General features: G+C 41.4%; 2 protein-coding genes across 2 annotated transcripts in view; one reads left to right on the top strand and one right to left on the bottom strand.

Annotated features, from left to right (window-relative positions):
- Positions 1 to 2073: 2073 nt before the first annotated feature.
- mapda (N6-Methyl-AMP deaminase) lies at positions 2074 to 13537 on the top strand. The gene is made up of 10 exons (XM_084335458.1): positions 2074 to 2202; positions 4039 to 4169; positions 5037 to 5097; positions 5168 to 5255; positions 5362 to 5443; positions 5620 to 5746; positions 5834 to 5914; positions 6002 to 6140; positions 13030 to 13130; positions 13338 to 13537. Exons 1-10 carry the CDS (start codon positions 2158 to 2160, stop codon positions 13527 to 13529), a joined length of 1047 nt encoding a protein of 348 aa, XP_084191584.1. The 5' UTR covers positions 2074 to 2157; the 3' UTR covers positions 13530 to 13537.
- Positions 13538 to 14077: 540 nt separating this feature from the next.
- The window catches only part of nat10 (N-acetyltransferase 10), a gene marked incomplete at its 3' end in the record, with an annotated part of 39019 nt that continues 36012 nt past the window's right edge, over positions 14078 to 17084 (bottom strand). Inside the window, exons 28-29 of the mRNA XM_084335457.1 lie at positions 14307 to 14387; positions 14078 to 14213 (exon numbers count right to left, since the gene is read on the bottom strand). Coding sequence (XP_084191583.1) covers positions 14078 to 14213; positions 14307 to 14387 — 217 coding nt within the window. The remainder of the gene's footprint in view (positions 14214 to 14306; positions 14388 to 17084) is intronic.

Genomic DNA, 17084 nt, shown 5'->3' with positions numbered 1-17084 from the left:
TATAATATGGCTCCTTGTCTTTCATACCCTCTCCCCTGACCTTTTTATTGTCTACTACATTGTAACTTATTTGTAATAAGTTTTATAATTTTATATATATAAAATAAATACATTGACCATACCGGTAAAACCATAGATATATATAGCACACATGAGCACACACACTGTACACGCTCACACACTAGCAGCCACTTTAACATGAGCACACACACACTCATGCTGTACATGCTCACACTTATGGTCACTTTACAAAAGGAAAGGTCACTTTAAGAATAGTATAGTATAACTTGAGATTGTATAATATAGCAGTGTACATAAAGACCCAGTGCCTCATCCATATAGCTAACAGTGCATTGCACTACCACAAGACCTAGCTTGTCCTACCATGCTCTGTAAATAACTCATCCTGATGAATTGAAAATGGGGGACCCTGATGTAAACAAGACGAAAGTCTTTCTCTGGTCTGCATCCCCTTAACAATTGTGTGTATTGAGCTGTACTGTATTGTATCCATTCTGCAATCTGTTAATAAAGTTTTCAATCAATCAGTACACCGATATGCCCTACTTTGATTACTTGTATTATTGCACAATGTTGTTCTATTGGATTCTTATTATATTATTATTGTATTATGCACAATAATAATAATAGGCAAGACCCCCCGCATTTCATTGTATACTTGTATGCCGTGACAATTAAAACTCTTGACTTGACTACTTGATCTATGGGTAAAACGGTCTACTTGACCTGACTCCTAGAACCCACCTCACCCCTGCCCACTTTGACAACCTAGGATGGCTTAGAGTAGACGACAGAGTACAGCAACTTGCAATGGGCCTGGTCTACAAGATACACTACATGACCAAGGTACCCATGTACATGTCAAAATACTTCCCAAAGGTCAGTGAATACCACGATCACAACACCAGAGGGAGCTCCACAAATCATGTTAAACCCAGATTCGGCTCAAACAAGGGACTAAACACGTTTCGCAATTATGCCACATCAATGTGGAACGCCCTACCCAAAGCTGTAAAGGAATGTGAATCACTACCCACTTTCAAAAACACTCTAAGAACACCTACGGGAGACTGCAATTCGAAACTGGCCCCTACAAATGTCCTAACCCAGTTGTACAGTAAATTACCAAGTATGGCTTTGTCAGTATTCCAATGTACAGTGTACAGTGTGTGTGTCCCCCCCTACCCAACCCCCCCCCCCCCCCCACCTCCAATGTACAGCCCCACCCCACCTACCCAACCTCCTCCAATGTACAGTTTCTACGTCAAATGTATATACACTCTTTTTCTGGACACTTTTTGTATCACAAACAGTACTGTATTTGCAAATCTGGTATGTCATAAATGTATAGATGTAGCAGTACTGTCTATCTGTATGTACAGTTTTGTTTGTACAGTTGTACAGTGTACAGTGTCCCCCACCCACCCCTCCTACCCAACCTCCCCCACCCCACTCCTACCCAACCCCCCCCCACCCACCCAACCACCTCCAATGTACAGTCCCCCCCCCCCCACCTACCCAATCCAATGTACAGTTTCTACGTCAAATGTATATACTTTTTTTTTCTGGACTCTCTTTGTATCACAAACAGTACTGTATTTACAAATCTGGTATGTCATAAATATATAGATGTAGCAGTACTGTCTATCTGTATGTCATGTATGTCATATATGTTACGATGAATTGAAAATGGGGGACCCTGATGTAAACAAGACGAAAGTCTTTCTCTGGTCTGCATCCCCTTAACAATTGTATGTATTGAGCTGTACTGTACCCATTCTGCAATCTGTTAATAAAGTTTTCAATCAATCAATCAATCAATCAATGTCGTGTGTGTCATATGATGAATTTAAAATGGGGGACCCTGATGTAAACAAGACGAAAGTCTTTCTCTGGTCTGCATCCCCTTAACAATTGTATTGAGCTGTACTGTACTGTACCCATTCTGCAATCTGTTAATAAACTTTTCAATCAATCAATCAATCAATCAATACTACGGAACCCGAGAGTGGGGAACTAATGTAAAGGGGGACTTCATTCTTTGTTGCACACAAATAAACAGGAGCAAAAGTGATCAACGTCGCTAACGCAACCAGAAATAAAACCCTAATGTTTTGGTTATTTTGATTATTTGTAATGGATATTGAGACGGAGGCATTTTATCGGGAGCTGCCAAAAGTGGTAAGTCAGCAATAAATGTAATATCGGAAGAAAACAAGCCGGGAAGTTTAGTTTTGTAAAGTTGGCTATAACGTTAGCCTCTTCATTCATTCACCACCACAGGATGAATGAATGAATGAATGAAAACTTTATTAACAGATTGCAGAATGGGTACAATACAGTACGGCTCAATACACACAATTGTTAAGGGGATGCAGACCAGAGAAAGCCGTTTGTCTTGTTTACATCAGGGTCCCCCATTTTCAATTCATATTGACATTTATGACATACTCAACATACATGACATTTATGTTATGGCATAGGGACATCCAGGTATTTAGTACTGATACAATTGTGACATAAACGGTATTCAAATATACAGTACTATTACTCATAGATAGATCCTGACAGAGTGTATACGGTGGGGAGGAGACTGTCTATTAGGAGAGGGGGGTTTGGACATTTACGGTGGCCAGTTTCGAATTGCAGCCTCCCGTAGGTGCTCTTTAAGCAGTGGCGTCGCGTGGGTAAAATAACAGAGGATGCCAAAAAAATATATTATAAATTATTTTTTTATTAACTTTTTTTTTAATATTTTTTTTTAATATTTAAGCCAAATAATACATATAATATATTTCTCCCTCCCTCGCTCTCTCTCCCTCTCTTTCTGAATAGTACACACACACAACACATATACACTGTACACACACTGGTTGCCTGCAAGAGGTCTGGTTTGATTATGAATCAGAGAGAGAGAGATCATTTAGGTTTTAGGTTGAAATTAATGAATAGCCTGATGTCGCCGTCAGATCGTTTCTCAGCGTCTTGCAAGATATTGCTGACATGGCAGAACATACATGTATACAGTAGCCTGTGGCTCGGCCCATCAAACACAAGCAGACCAGTACAGTATGACTCGGCGAGTCGGCGCCGCCCCATCAACACAATAACACAGTATGATATGACACGGCAGAACATACAGTATGGCTCCACACACACACGGCATCACTTATGAAAAGTTATTAGGTACTACTCACCATTGTTGCAGCTGACGCGCCTTGGTGAGTGTTTTTGAAAGTGGGTAGTGATTTACATTCCTTTACAGCTGTGGGTAGGGCGTTCCACATTGATGTGGCATAATTGCAAAACGTGTTTAGTCCCTTGTTTGAGCCGAATCTGGGTTTAACATGATTTGTGGAGCTCCCTCTGGTGTTGTGATCGTGGTATTCACTGACCTTTGGGAAGTATTTTGACATGTACATGGGTACCTTGGTCGTATAGTGTATCTTGTAGACCAGGCCCATTGCAAGTTGCTGTACTCTGTCGTCTACTACTCTACTCTAAGCCATCCTAGGTTGTCAAGGTGGGCAGGGGTGAGGTGGGTTCTAGGAGTAAGGTCAAGTAGTAGTCTGACCAGTTTGTTTTGTGATGTTTGTAATCTTGTTTTTAGCGCCTTTGAGGTGCTTTGGTACCATGAGGTGCAAGCATAGTCGTAGTACCCTTGAATGAGTGCTCCTGTTAGAGTCTTCAGGGTATTCTTGTTTACCAGAGAGGAGATCCGGTACAAGAATCTAGTTCGTTGGTTGACTTTTTTGATTACATTGGATGCCATTTTGTCACAGGAAAGATTAGCCTCTAGGATGGAACCCAGGTAGGTAATTTCATCTTTCCTTGTGACAATATTGTCACCCACTGTAACTGAGAAGCCGTCGGTCTTGCTGAGTTTGTTATTTGAACCGAAGAGAATGGACTCTGTTTTGCCCATGTGTAATGATAGTTTGTTATCAGCGAGCCATATGCAGTTGTTGCCTTGTTCCGAGCTGAGGGTTTTTTCAACCTGCAACTTGTTCTTCACAGGAGCTTCACGCACATCTGAACGGGTCCGTCAGCTTCCAGACGATGGAGAAGCTGATCAGCCGCAAGCCGCATCTCAACATCGAGCACAGCATGACTGCTATCCGCAGCGGCCAGAGGCGCACACTGGACGAGTGCGTAACAATTATGTTGTAACTAGGGATGTCCGATATTGGCATTAAAATGTGATAGGCCTATAGGAAAATATCTGTATCGTTTTTCAATTTTTTTTTTTTTCTTTTTTTTTTTTTTACATTTCTATAACCTTTATTTACCCAGGAAAGCAAGTAAGAACAAATTCTGATTTTATTTATTGTCAAAAGTATGCATAATGTTGTGTTATTTCCACAACAAGAGATATGTAATGTTAATTACCTGAAATTATTCCGTTTTTTGGGGGGGAGAAACCCTGCATATATCGGTATCGGTTGATATCGGTATTGGAAATTAAGAGTTGGACAATATCGGTATCGGTAAAAAAGCCAATATCGAGCATCCCTAGTTGTAACAGTACTATATACCTGTACCAGTACTAACAGTACTATATACTTGTATGTCATGTATGTCCCTATACCATAAATGTCATGATGTCATGTATGTTGTGTATGTCATAAATGTCACTATGAATTGAAAATGGGGACCCTGATGTAAACAAGACAAACGTCTTTCTCAGGTCTGCATCCCCGTAACAATTGTGTGTATTGAGCCGTACTGTATTGTACCCATTCTGCAATCTGTTAAATAAAGTTTTCATTCATTCGTGTATATATTTCTGAGACAGTGTGACGGTCTTAGCTCAAATAATATCAGCTAATTTACCAAATGGGCTAAACCACCCATTAATTCAAGACTGAATCAATAAATCAATCATTACTTACTCCTGTGTTCAGATATAACGCAAACAACTATTCTGCTTAGGAAAAAGCTGGCAAAGTGGATGTTAATGTTAAGGGGCCTACACAACAAACGGTCCATAACCTGTTGTGCATTATGTCTTGTAGGTGTTTTCAGGTCTTCAAGGTCATCCATCAGTTAGTGAACACTGAGGAGGATATCCTAATGGTAAGAGGCCCCTGCCTTTGTTGGTCTCCTTTTGGAGTGAGCATGCTCAAACTGTGCTTTTTCCCCCTAGGTAGCCAAAGATGTAATCAGGGAGTTTTCAGCTGATGGAGTCAAGTACTTAGAACTGAGAAGTACACCAAGAGAGGAGAAAAACACAGGCAAGACATTGCAAGGGAGAGACTGATATTATCAATGTGCCTTAGTCTTTGTGTGGTGCTACAATCTGTGCAACAATAGAACTACAATCTGTTTTTTTATCATTAGGACTGACAAAAAGAAGATATATTGAAACAATCATTGAAGCCATCCATCAGTGCAAAAATGAAGGAGTTGATATTGATGTCAGGTAAAGTGATAGTTACAGTACATGCATTAAGAGGCATTTATCCTGGTGGGGTCCGACAGTAATGCATGATTCACTCTGGCTATTTTAATAAACCAAATCATATTTCACTCCACGTTCATCCAACAAATGACACTCTCAATAATGCATGATTCTAAAAGTGGTCGTATGTTTCCAAGGTTCCTGGTAGCTGTTGATCGCAGGAATGGTAGTGAAGTTGCCATGGAGACAGTGAAGCTGGCTGAGGAGTTCATGCTGTCCACTGATGGTTTAGTGGTTGGACTGGACCTTAGTGGGGATCCAACGGTTAGTCAACCAGTTTGGGGCTTATTGCTGACCCACATTGCAGTACAACATCAATTATTCATTAACTAAGTTTGTTTTCTTGTTAAGGTGGGCCATGGAAAATACCTCCTTCCTGCTCTACAGAGAGCCAAGAATGGTGGACTAAAGTTAGCATTGCACCTGTCAGAGGTAAGGTCTTTTAAGATCATTAGCTCTAGTTATAACATCTGCCATAGTGCCGTTACAAACATGTTTTTCAAACAAGACATGTTTCAGGTCCCATCCCAGTTGGAGGAAACAGAGTTGCTGCTGAATCTTCCTCCAGACAGGATTGGTCACGGCACCTTCCTACACCCAGAAGTAGGCGGGTCTCAAAGCCTTGTTGACAAAGTAGTCAAGAACAACATCCCACTGGGTAAGGGTGCATCTCAACGTAGCTCCACACGGATGATTTAATCACAGACATTTCAATAGTGAACCGTCTTCAACCGTGTCTTGACGATGGTGGTTCACTGTTGAAAAACTGGTGACTATGGCGCTGCATTCAGTGTGCGGTATTCCTCTTTTATTTGAATCTTGCCGCCAATACCAGCACCTCATAAAGAGTGTGGTGTGTGCGTTTACTCTTTCATGAGAGTGAGTTCGCACCGCTAGCATGCAGGCTTATAGTGCTGTGACAAACTGTCAAAAAGGGCTTTAGTTTTTGAGATACCCCTACCGGAGGTAGAACAAAACACAACCGTGTTTTTCCTCATCTCTAAAGTCTCCCATATATGAAATGGATTCTTGTATAAAAATATTTTACTGCAAAACTTGTTAAATTGATAGATATTGTTATACACCCCCAAAGGAAAAAACAACCAAAATATAGCCTGGCCGTATGGGAGTTGAGACATATAGACTCATGTAGATTAATAATACAAGCTCCAACAGCTTTCAAACTTGACATGCTAGCAGTCAGACAGTTGCTTAACCTAATAGAAAAACCTGGATGTGAATATCTTTATGCATGTAGGAAATATCTATATTCTAAATATCGCTCGCCATGAAATCTGGAGACGCTGGGCTCGCCTGTTCGAGCCCAGCGCTCCACATTTGCTTTCAGTTTGGCTGGTCGTCCGTACTAATACACATTGGCCGTATTAGGGGGTGGGAAACTGATGGGTGGGGATCGGGCGTTGTGGACAGCGACTCCTACAGGTCGGTTGGTGCCCGGTTTTATTTACCATTTATATTAATAATATTGTCTCATCTCTGAGCAGCTGTCAAAGCCACCTTTACGCGGATGACACAGTTCTCTATTGTACTGCTGATTCTGTGCAACTGGCCACTAAATATTTACAACTCTCCTTTGACGCCCTGCAAGATGCACTTATTAGTCTAAAATTGGTGCTTAATGCCAGTAAAACTAAATTCATGTTGTTTTCCAAAGCCAAAAATATTGCTTATAGTGACTTGCATATATCGACTCTGAACAGTTCTGATATCGAGAGTTTCAGAATACAAATACCTTGGTATTTGGATTGATGAAGGACTCACATTTAAATATCATGTGGGCGTTCTCGCCAGTAAATTACGGAAAAAGATTGGCTTTTTGTATAGAAATAGAGCCAACTTCCCTATGATTAGTAGAAAGAGAGTTGTTGAAGCAGTGTTCCTATCTGTTTTGGATTACGGAGATGTGATTTATAGACATGCAGCGGCTTCCACTCTTAAGCCCTTAGACTCTGTTTATCATTCAGCCATTAGATTTATCACCGGTGATAATAATAATAATAATAATACATCTATTTTATATAGCGCTTTTCCAGGTGCTCAAAGACGCTTTACATGGGCAGGAGAGACAAACTATGGCAAAACAAAAAACAGAACAAAAATAATACATGACAAAAATAAAATAAAATAACACCGACAGAATTAGAGGTCAAAAGCAAGATTGAAAAGGTGAGTTTTGAGGGCTGATTTAAAAGATGTCAGGGTGTTTGCATCACGGATATGGCTGGGGAGGGCATTCCATTATTATGGTACTCACCATTGTATCCTATATAATAAGGTCGGGTGGGCCTCTCTGGCAGAGAGACGTAAGTTGCATTGCAATCTTTTTATCTATAAAGCCATAATTAGAGATTGTCCAAATTATATTAGTTCTTTATTGGAATGGACCACTGGACCCTGTCGTACACGATCCAGTTTTTGGCTTACAGTTAGAGTGCCTAGAGTTTGTACTGAACTTGGTAGATCTGCTTTTGGCTTTTTTGCCCCTACATCATGGAATACCCTGCAGGAAACACTGAAACTAGACACTCTAGTGTCTATGGGTCGGTTTAGAACCTTAATGACCAATCAGGTCACCACAATATGTAATTGTTTTTAAATTATTACCTCTGTTTTAATTTTGAGCTATTTTATTCTTTTTAAAAGATTTTTTATTATTATTTTTTTTAATGTATTTTAAAATGTGCTCTCAATTATTCTGATGATGTCTTTATATTTATGAACACACTGTGACACTTGTGTATGTAACATCTCGACGGCACTGTAAATGAGTTTAATTACTCAGTGTATTATCGAGTATAAATAAAGATTGAATGGTGCGCCTGCGCAGTAGAATCAGGAAGTGTCGGGACAATTCGTAGCCGCATTTCTGCAGATCCCTCTCTGATTGGTTGAGCGAAGCCCCTCTCTGATTGGTTTAGCTCGTCACGCCGTAAAAGGCGGATGTAATGTTATCATATCAAGAAGATAATCCTATCCAACATATGTGTAAAGGCACACACAACATATTCCAGTTAACGGTATATTTTTTTAATGATTCGTTATGGCGTAATCAATACTTCCATGCATATAAATTGCGTTCGCAACCTCCATGTTTTGGGGCTATTCATCAGAAAACTCGGATCCGGGATTCGGCTCCCATCCGTCGGGCAACAACTGTGGGTTTTCAGCCTCTCTCTCTCTGGAGCTTAACGGAGTTTCGACTCCTGGCTAGAGGAGCTTGTCGCGGCTCATGCGCGCGCCCGTCCAATCAGAGAGGGGTCTGCAGAAATGGCCTCAACCAATCAGAGAGGGGTCTGCAGAAATGCGGCTACGAATTGTAGAGACGCGGCAGCGTGAGCCTCCCACGCGTTACTCCTCGCCACTGAGAGATCGAGCTGAGCAGGTGAAAAGATGCGACTGCTGTTACCTCAAGTACCGGAGGGGACTCGTGCTATGTATGACTTAGTCCACATTGCAGCCGGCTTGTGGGAGGCAAGAAACAGCGTTCGTGACAGGGGAGGGTTGAATTGGAAGATACGAAATTGGGATGGGAGAAAAACATAGAAAAATGGGAGAAAAAGTGGATCAAAACAAAAAAAAAATAAGCGGAAATGTAAAAAATGAATATCTATGCAGAATGTTCTCATTTACTTTGTAGTAGCTCTGCCATGGATTGTCATAGAAACACAGATGAGGGCTTTTTCGGAAAGGTGTGGTTGTGCTGAATCCAAGCAATACCACATGTGTAAATATAGCATGCATGGTCAGGGAGTTACATCAGTAAATGTATGAGGTGTCCTAAATTAAAGAAAATGAAACATTGACATAATGAAGTCTTCAGTCCAAAGCCCATTAGAAGCATGTTGACAAATTCAATGTTACTGCAAAGTAAAGTCACTTGAGGTATTGGTCTATAATATTAATATATTTATAATACATTTAATAAATTATACATTTCATATGATACATTTTATGATACTTCATATGGAAACAAAGATCCAATTGAATCAGGTTGAAATAGAAATAGAACACCTTTATTTCAATCTACTGCGTTCTGAGCCCCCTGCTGTATTCACTGTACACACATGACTGTGGCCAGGTTCAGCTCCAACTCCATAGTGAAGTTTGCGGACGACACAGTGGTGGTGGGGCTGATCTCTAACAATGACGAGAAGGCCTACCGGGAGGTTGATGAACTGGCATGCTTTGGACTGAAGACTTCATTATGTCAATGTTTCATTTTATTTAATTTAGGACACCTCATACATTTACTGATGTAACTCCCTGACCATGCATGCTATATTTACACGTGGTATCGCTGGATTCAGCACAACCACACCTTTCCGAAAAAGCCCTCATCTGTGTTTCTATGACAATCCATGGCAGAGCTACTACAAAGTAAATGAGAACATTCTGCATATTCATTTTTTACATTTCCGCTTATTTTAAGTATGTGTACATAGGTAGATATTTCCTACAAGATGGCTCGGCCATGTATTGAGGATGCCCAATGAAAGGTTACCCAAAGTTGCCTTGAGATGGACCCCAGTTGGGAAGAGAAAGAGGGGTAGACCAAAGAACACCTGGCGAAGAACAGTGATGGAGCTGAAGGAGATGGGTCTTTCCTGGGACGAAGCGCAGGCCAAAGCACGAGACAGGATTCAGTGGCAGTGTATGATTGCGGCCTTATGCCCCAACCGGGACGAAGAGGATAAGTAAAAGTAAGTAATAAAGATATTCACATCCAGGTTTTTCTATTAGGTTAAGCAACTGTCTGACTGGCGCCCCAGTGGCGAACCACATAGCGCGCTCAGCCGCGACACGGCCGACCCGGGTTCGATTCCCGAACCCGTCATTATTTGCCGAATGTCTTCCCCCACTCTGTCTCCCATTCCTCCTGTCTCTGCCTACTGGACTGCCCAGTAGAAATAAAGCGATAAAAACGCCAAAAAAATAAATCTTTAAGCAACTGTCTGACTGCTAGCATGTCAAGTTTGAAAGCTCTTGGAGCTTGTATTATTAATCTACATGAGTTTATATGTCTCGACTCCCATACGACCAGGCTATATTTTGGTTGTTTTTTCCTTTGGGGTGTATAACAATATCTATAAATGCAGTAAAATATTTTTATACAAGAATCCATTTCATATATGGGAGACCTTAGAGATGAGGAAAAACATGGTTGTGTTTTGTTCTACCTCCGGTAGGGGTATCTCAACATTTTGGGGGCATTGTCACTAGGCTATTTACGGGTGATGGCGGCCAGCTAGGCAGTCTGGAGACTACTACGGTCACATGGGCCATATCTCAAGGGAGATTAAAACAGAATGGACAATTGTCATTCAGGCTTTTACACAATTATATCGTGACCATTACTGCCCATGCTGGCAATTATTAGTCAACTAGGAGAACAGACGCTTTGCCCCATAGGCCCACATTGTTGTTTTATCAGCTGACGGTTACCTGCTTGCTGCAGATGATTACACTGACTCCATTTAAGCGGTTTTATCTGCCGTTGCGTGTCAGGCGGTGCACTGGCACATGCAAATGGAGCGCTCGGTGAAAGAGAAATACATGCACACAAACCCACTATGCTTTTTTACTATTACACTATTACAAGATTTACCGACAGCAACTAGTTCTTGATCCACTGGCCATGACAACATCCCCTCCAAATTCCTCAGAGACTCAGCAGCCGCCATCACCCCAGTCATCACACACATAATAAACCTCTCCATAAAACAGGGACACGTCCCCAAGGACTTCAAAATAGCGAGAGTAACACCCCTGCACAAAAAGGGCAGCAAATTAGACCGAGGCAACTACCGCCCTGTTTCTATCCTTACATCCATCTCGAAAGTCATGGAAAAAATAGTATACGAACAGGTCGAAAAGTACCTTACGGATAAAAATCTAATCTACGAATTCCAATCTGGCTTCAGAACATCCCACTCCACTGACACATGCCTTCTCTATTTGAACGACACGACCACATCAAGCAAGAGGTGGACGCGGGCAAATACTGCGGCATGGTCATGCTGGACCTACAAAAGGCCTTCGACACTGTCAATCACACCATTCTGATTGACAAGCTAAAAGCAATTGGTTTTGATAGTTTATCAGTGAGCTGGATACAATCCTACCTGGAGGGGAGAGAACAGATGGTGGAGGTAAACGGTACCCTATCCCCCCCCCTCATAGTGAACTGTGGTGTTCCACAAGGAAGCATACTAGGACCACTACTGTTCCTAATTTATGCAAATGACATGTCGTCAGCTTGTGACTGCAACTTGTTCCTGTTTGCGGACGACTCAGCCCTGCTGGTCTCTGACAAGAACAAGTTACAGGTTGAAAAAACCCTCAGCTCGGAACTAGGCAAAATCTGCATATGGCTCGCCGACAACAAACTATCATTACACATGGGCAAAACAGAGTCCATTCTCTTCGGTTCAAATAACAAACTCAGCAAAACAGACGGCTTCTCAGTTACAGTGGGTGACAATATTGTCACAAGGAAAGATGAAATTACCTACCTGGGTTCCATCCTAGAGGCTAATCTTTCCTGTGACAAAATGGCATCCAATGTAATAAAAAAAGTCAATCAACAAACTCGATTCTTGTACCGGATCTCCTCCCTGGTAAACAAGAATACCCTGAAGACTCTGGCAGGAGCACTAATTCAAGGGTACTACGACTATGCTTGCACCTCATGGTACCAAAGCACCTCAAAGGCACTAAAAACCAAATTACAAACATCTCAAAACAAACTAGTCAGACTACTGCTTGACCTGACTCCTAGAACCCACCTCACCCCTGCACACTTTGCCAACCTAGGATGGCTTAGAGTAGACAACAGAGTACAGCAACTTGCAATGGGCCTGGTCTACAAGATACACTACACGACCAAGGTACCCATGTACATGTCAAAATACTTCCCAAAGGTCAGTGAATACCACGATCACAACACCAGAGGGAGCTCCACAAATCATGTAAAACCCAGATTCGGCTCAAACAAGGGACTAAACACGTTTAGCAATTATGCCACAACAATGTGGAACGCCCTACCCAAAGCTGTAAAGGAATGTAAATCACTACCCACCTTCAAAAACACTCTCAAAGAACACCTACGGGAGACTGCAATTCAAAACTGGCCCCTACAAATGTCCTAACCCAGTTGTACAATAAAGACCAAGCATGGCTTTGTCAGTATTCCAATGTACAGCCCCACCCCACCTACCCAACCTCCTCCAATGTACAGTTTCCATGTCAAATGTATGTCAGTATTCCAATGTACAGTGTGTCCCAAACAGTACTGTATTTGAAGATCTGGTATGTCATAGATGTAGCAGTACTGTCTATCTGTATGTCATGTGTGTCATATGATGAATTGAAAATGGGGGACCCTGATGGAAACAAGACGAAAGTCTTTCTCAGGTCTGCATCCTCTTAACAATTGTATGTATTGAGCTGTACTGTACTGTACCCATTCTGCAATCTGTTAATAAACTTTTCAATCAATCAATCTTCCAACCATCCATTTCTTGCAGAACTGTGCTTGACATCTAATGTCAAGGGCCAGACTGTGCCATGCTATTCCAAACACCACTTCCAGTACTGGTACCAGTTGGGACACCCATGTGTTATTTGTGTAAGTTCTCTTGTCTGTGCACTAAACCTACACTTCATGATCTGATAAAACATTTATTATACATTAATATAGTTTCTGGTCAGGTTAAAAAAAAAAAAAAAAAAGACAAAAACACAAGTATAATCTTAGGATACTATATAAGATTTCAAATGACAGGAGGCGAAAGGTTTCACTACAAGATGACTTGTATTCTTTCCTGTGTTCCAGACTGACGATAAGGGAGTCTTCTGTACAGACTTGTCTCAGGAATACCAGCTGACTGCTTCCACGTTTGGTCTCAGTCATGAAGCCGTATGGAAGCTCTCCCAGCAGGCCATAGACTGTAGCTTCGCACCAGACAGCCTGAAGCAGCAGCTGACGCAGCGGTGGATGGAGTTACGACCTCAGGTGTTCCAGTGACACATCAGATGGAGCTCAACAACCATATACCTCAGATTATCAAGACAAAATAAGTGTATAATAACGGTTTCTAAACAGCTTGCCTCAAGAGATCCATGACCTGTTTACTAAAGGGAACCGTAAAAATGTTTTAAGCAACAGACAAATAAATCATGCTTATTTAATACTACCAAGTGTGTTCTGCAAGTTTCCTGATGTGTAGTTAGTTTCCACGCATTATGCTAATGTCGTATTGGGCACTATGGTAAGAGTCAATGTAGCACACAGTCAGTAGTATGATGAATCAAAGAAACAAACACATTGTAACCATATCATACAGAGAATCATGGGATTTTAGGCAATACATATAAAATGTGAATGATTAACAAAAAAAGAAACTGCCATCTGTGACCAGTTTATCTGGTTCTCAATTATTAGCAAGTCCATTCTTTCCTGTAGAGACGCTCAAACCCAATCCAAACATCATGGTCCTGCTGCTGCTGCTGCCTGCCAGTACACAGTCCCATCAGTGGCAGCACTGCTCAGCATCATGGCAGCACTGCTCGACATCACGGCTTCTTTACAAATTTGCCTTTCTTGTCCATACTCTTCTTAAACTTGCCCTGTTGCTGGCCTTTATCCTTCCATGACCTTTTGAATGTGCCTTGTGTGTGGCTTCCCCCGTCCAGTTTCCTCTTCTTGTCACTGTTGGGGAGCAGAACAGCATTACTGTCACGTGTTGCTACAGCAGCCGTGGAATAGATACTAGCGAGGACTGTGGATCAGCCCTTTATGTACCTCTTTATGCTGACGATAGCCGTGTCTCCTGCCTTCTTCAACACCTGGTCCCATTCCTCATCATTTCCACGGATATTGTACCTACAGGGGAAAGGAAACCATTAAGAGAGGTCTTCAGATTCTTGTAGTCGATTATTCTGTAGTTGTTAGGATCAAATAATCAATTATTTGGCATGTGTCAACTTTTATCAGTTTGCTAGGAATTGTAGGCATCGTTAGGCATGAGCACAGTGTTCATTGTTTAGACTGAATATGTTATACTTTGTAAGATTACAAGTTTGCATATATAAGTGTGAAGTGTGGAAATGGGTTTTATTTATTTCCAAAAATGTTTTAGAGTTCAGCTAAAAGTTTGAAGATCTGAAAAAGCCAAGTGAACTTCCATCATAATTAGAACCAGGCTGGCTGATGACGAGGCTGTGTAGGACACAGAGACTGGAAAAGCTCCTTTGATCTTTGTCTGCAAATCCATGATAATGACTTGACATGTCATTCTACACTATCGGCCGTTGTTCTCTGTCCTACACCCTGCGTGGGGCACAATCACGGGACAGAAATAGCTAGCAGGTCATTTAGCTTCCTTGCTTTGGTTAAGAGTTCCTGCAGTTGTCTTCAACCGACCGCAGTTTCCCTGATTTCTAACTAGTATCTCTTCCTCTGTAATCCTCCTGATATCTAACTAGTATCTCTTCCTCTGTAATCCTCCTGATATCTAACTAGTATCTCTTCCTCTGTAATCCTCCTGATATCTAGCTAGTATCTCTTCCTCTGTAATCCTCCTGATATCTAACTAGTATCTCTTCCTCTGTAATCCTCCTGATATCTAGCTAGTATCTCTTCCTCTGTAATCCTCCTGATATCTAGCTAGTATCTCTTCCTCTGTAATCCTCCTGATATCTAGCTAGTATCTCTTCCTCTGTAATCCTCCTGATATCTAACTAGTATCTCTTCCTCTGTAATCCTCCTGATATCTAACTAGTATCTCTTCCTCTGTAATCCTCCTGATATCTAACTAGTATCTCTTCCTCTGTAATCCTCCTGATATCTAACTAGTATCTCTTCCTCTGTAATCCTCCTGATATCTAGCTAGTATCTCTTCCTCTGTAATCCTCCTGATATCTAACTAGTATCTCTTCCTCTGTAATCCTCCTGATATCTAGCTAGTATCTCTTCCTCTGTAATCCTCCTGATATCTAACTAGTATCTCTTCCTCTGTAATCCTCCTGATATCCAGCTAGTATCTCTTCCTCTGTAATCCTCCTGATATCTAGCTAGTATCTCTTCCTCTGTAATCCTCCTGATATCCAGCTAGTATCTCTTCCTCTGTAATCCTCCTGATATCCAGCTAGTATCTCTTCCTCTGTAATCCTCCTGATATCCAGCTAGTATCTCTTCCTCTAATCCTCCTGATATCTAGCTAGTATCTCTTCCTCTGTAATCCTCCTGATACCTAGCTAGTATCTCTTCCTCTGTAATCCTCCTGATACCTAGCTAGTATCTCTTCCTCTGTAATCCTCCTGATACCTAGCTAGTATCTCTTCCTCTGTAATCCTCCTGATACCTAGCTAGTATCTCTTCCTCTGTAATCCTCCTGATATCTAGCTAGTATCTCTTCCTCTGTAATCCTCCTGATATCCAGCTAGTATCTCTTCCTCTGTAATCCTCCTGATATCCAGCTAGTATCTCTTCCTCTGTAATCCTCCTGATATCCAGCTAGTATCTCTTCCTCTAATCCTCCTGATATCTAACTAGTATCTCTTCCTCTGTAATCCTCCTGATATCCAGCTAGTATCCCTTCCTCTGTAATCCTCCTGATATCCAGCTAGTATCTCTTCCTCTGTAATCCTCCTGATTTCTAACTAGTATCTCTTCCTCTGTAATCCTCCTGATATCCAGCTAGTATCTCTTCCTCTGTAATCCTCCTGATTTCTAACTAGTATCTCTTCCTCTGTAATCCTCCTGATTTCTAACTAGTATCTCTTCCTCTGTAATCCTCCTGATTTCTAACTAGTATCTCTTCCTCTGTAATCCTCCTGATTTCTAACTAGTATCTCTTCCTCTGTAATCCTCCTGATATCTAACTAGTATCTCTTCCTCTGTAATCCTCCTGATATCTAACTAGTATCTCTTCCTCTGTAATCCTCCTGATTTCTAACTAGTATCTCTTCCTCTGTAATCCTCCTGATATCTAGCTAGTATCTCTTCCTCTGTAATCCTCCTGATATCTAACTAGTATCTCTTCCTCTGTAATCCTCCTGATATCCAGCTAGTATCTCTTCCTCTGTAATCCTCCTGATATCCAGCTAGTATCTCTTCCTCTGTAATCCTCCTGATATCTAGCTAGTATCTCTTCCTCTGTAATCCTCCTGATATCTAGCCAGCGCCAGAGACGGGTGTACAATGTGATGCGAGTGGTAAGTGCCAAGTTGACGCCATCGCTACAGGCAGGTTGTCTTTTACCTGGTCTAGTACATTGAGATTGCTTGGTTCAAGTGGAATTCATTCGGTAGAATTTAATATCAATGACAAAATACAATACAAACTCCCCAGAAGCTCTTCACCATGAACAGTCTTTTTTTTAAATGTACCAACTTTGGCACAAGGAACTTCCTACCTTGCAATGGAAGAAATGTTGATAAATTGGTAGAATGAGCATTTAATCATTCTCTTGAGAGGTTTGTAGTCGGGAACAAAACAAGAAATTGCTGTTCATTTAACTTGATAGGAATCTTTCTACTACCAGAAATTGCCCCCCTGTGGTTTAATGTGGGAGACATG

Source organism: Notolepis coatsorum (genome assembly GCF_963971535.1).
Source record: "Notolepis coatsorum genome assembly, chromosome: 18".
Lineage (NCBI taxonomy): Eukaryota > Metazoa > Chordata > Actinopteri > Aulopiformes > Paralepididae > Notolepis > Notolepis coatsorum.
The sequence above is the reverse complement of the archived record's forward strand: the minus strand, read 5'-3'. Positions and strand labels throughout refer to the sequence as shown.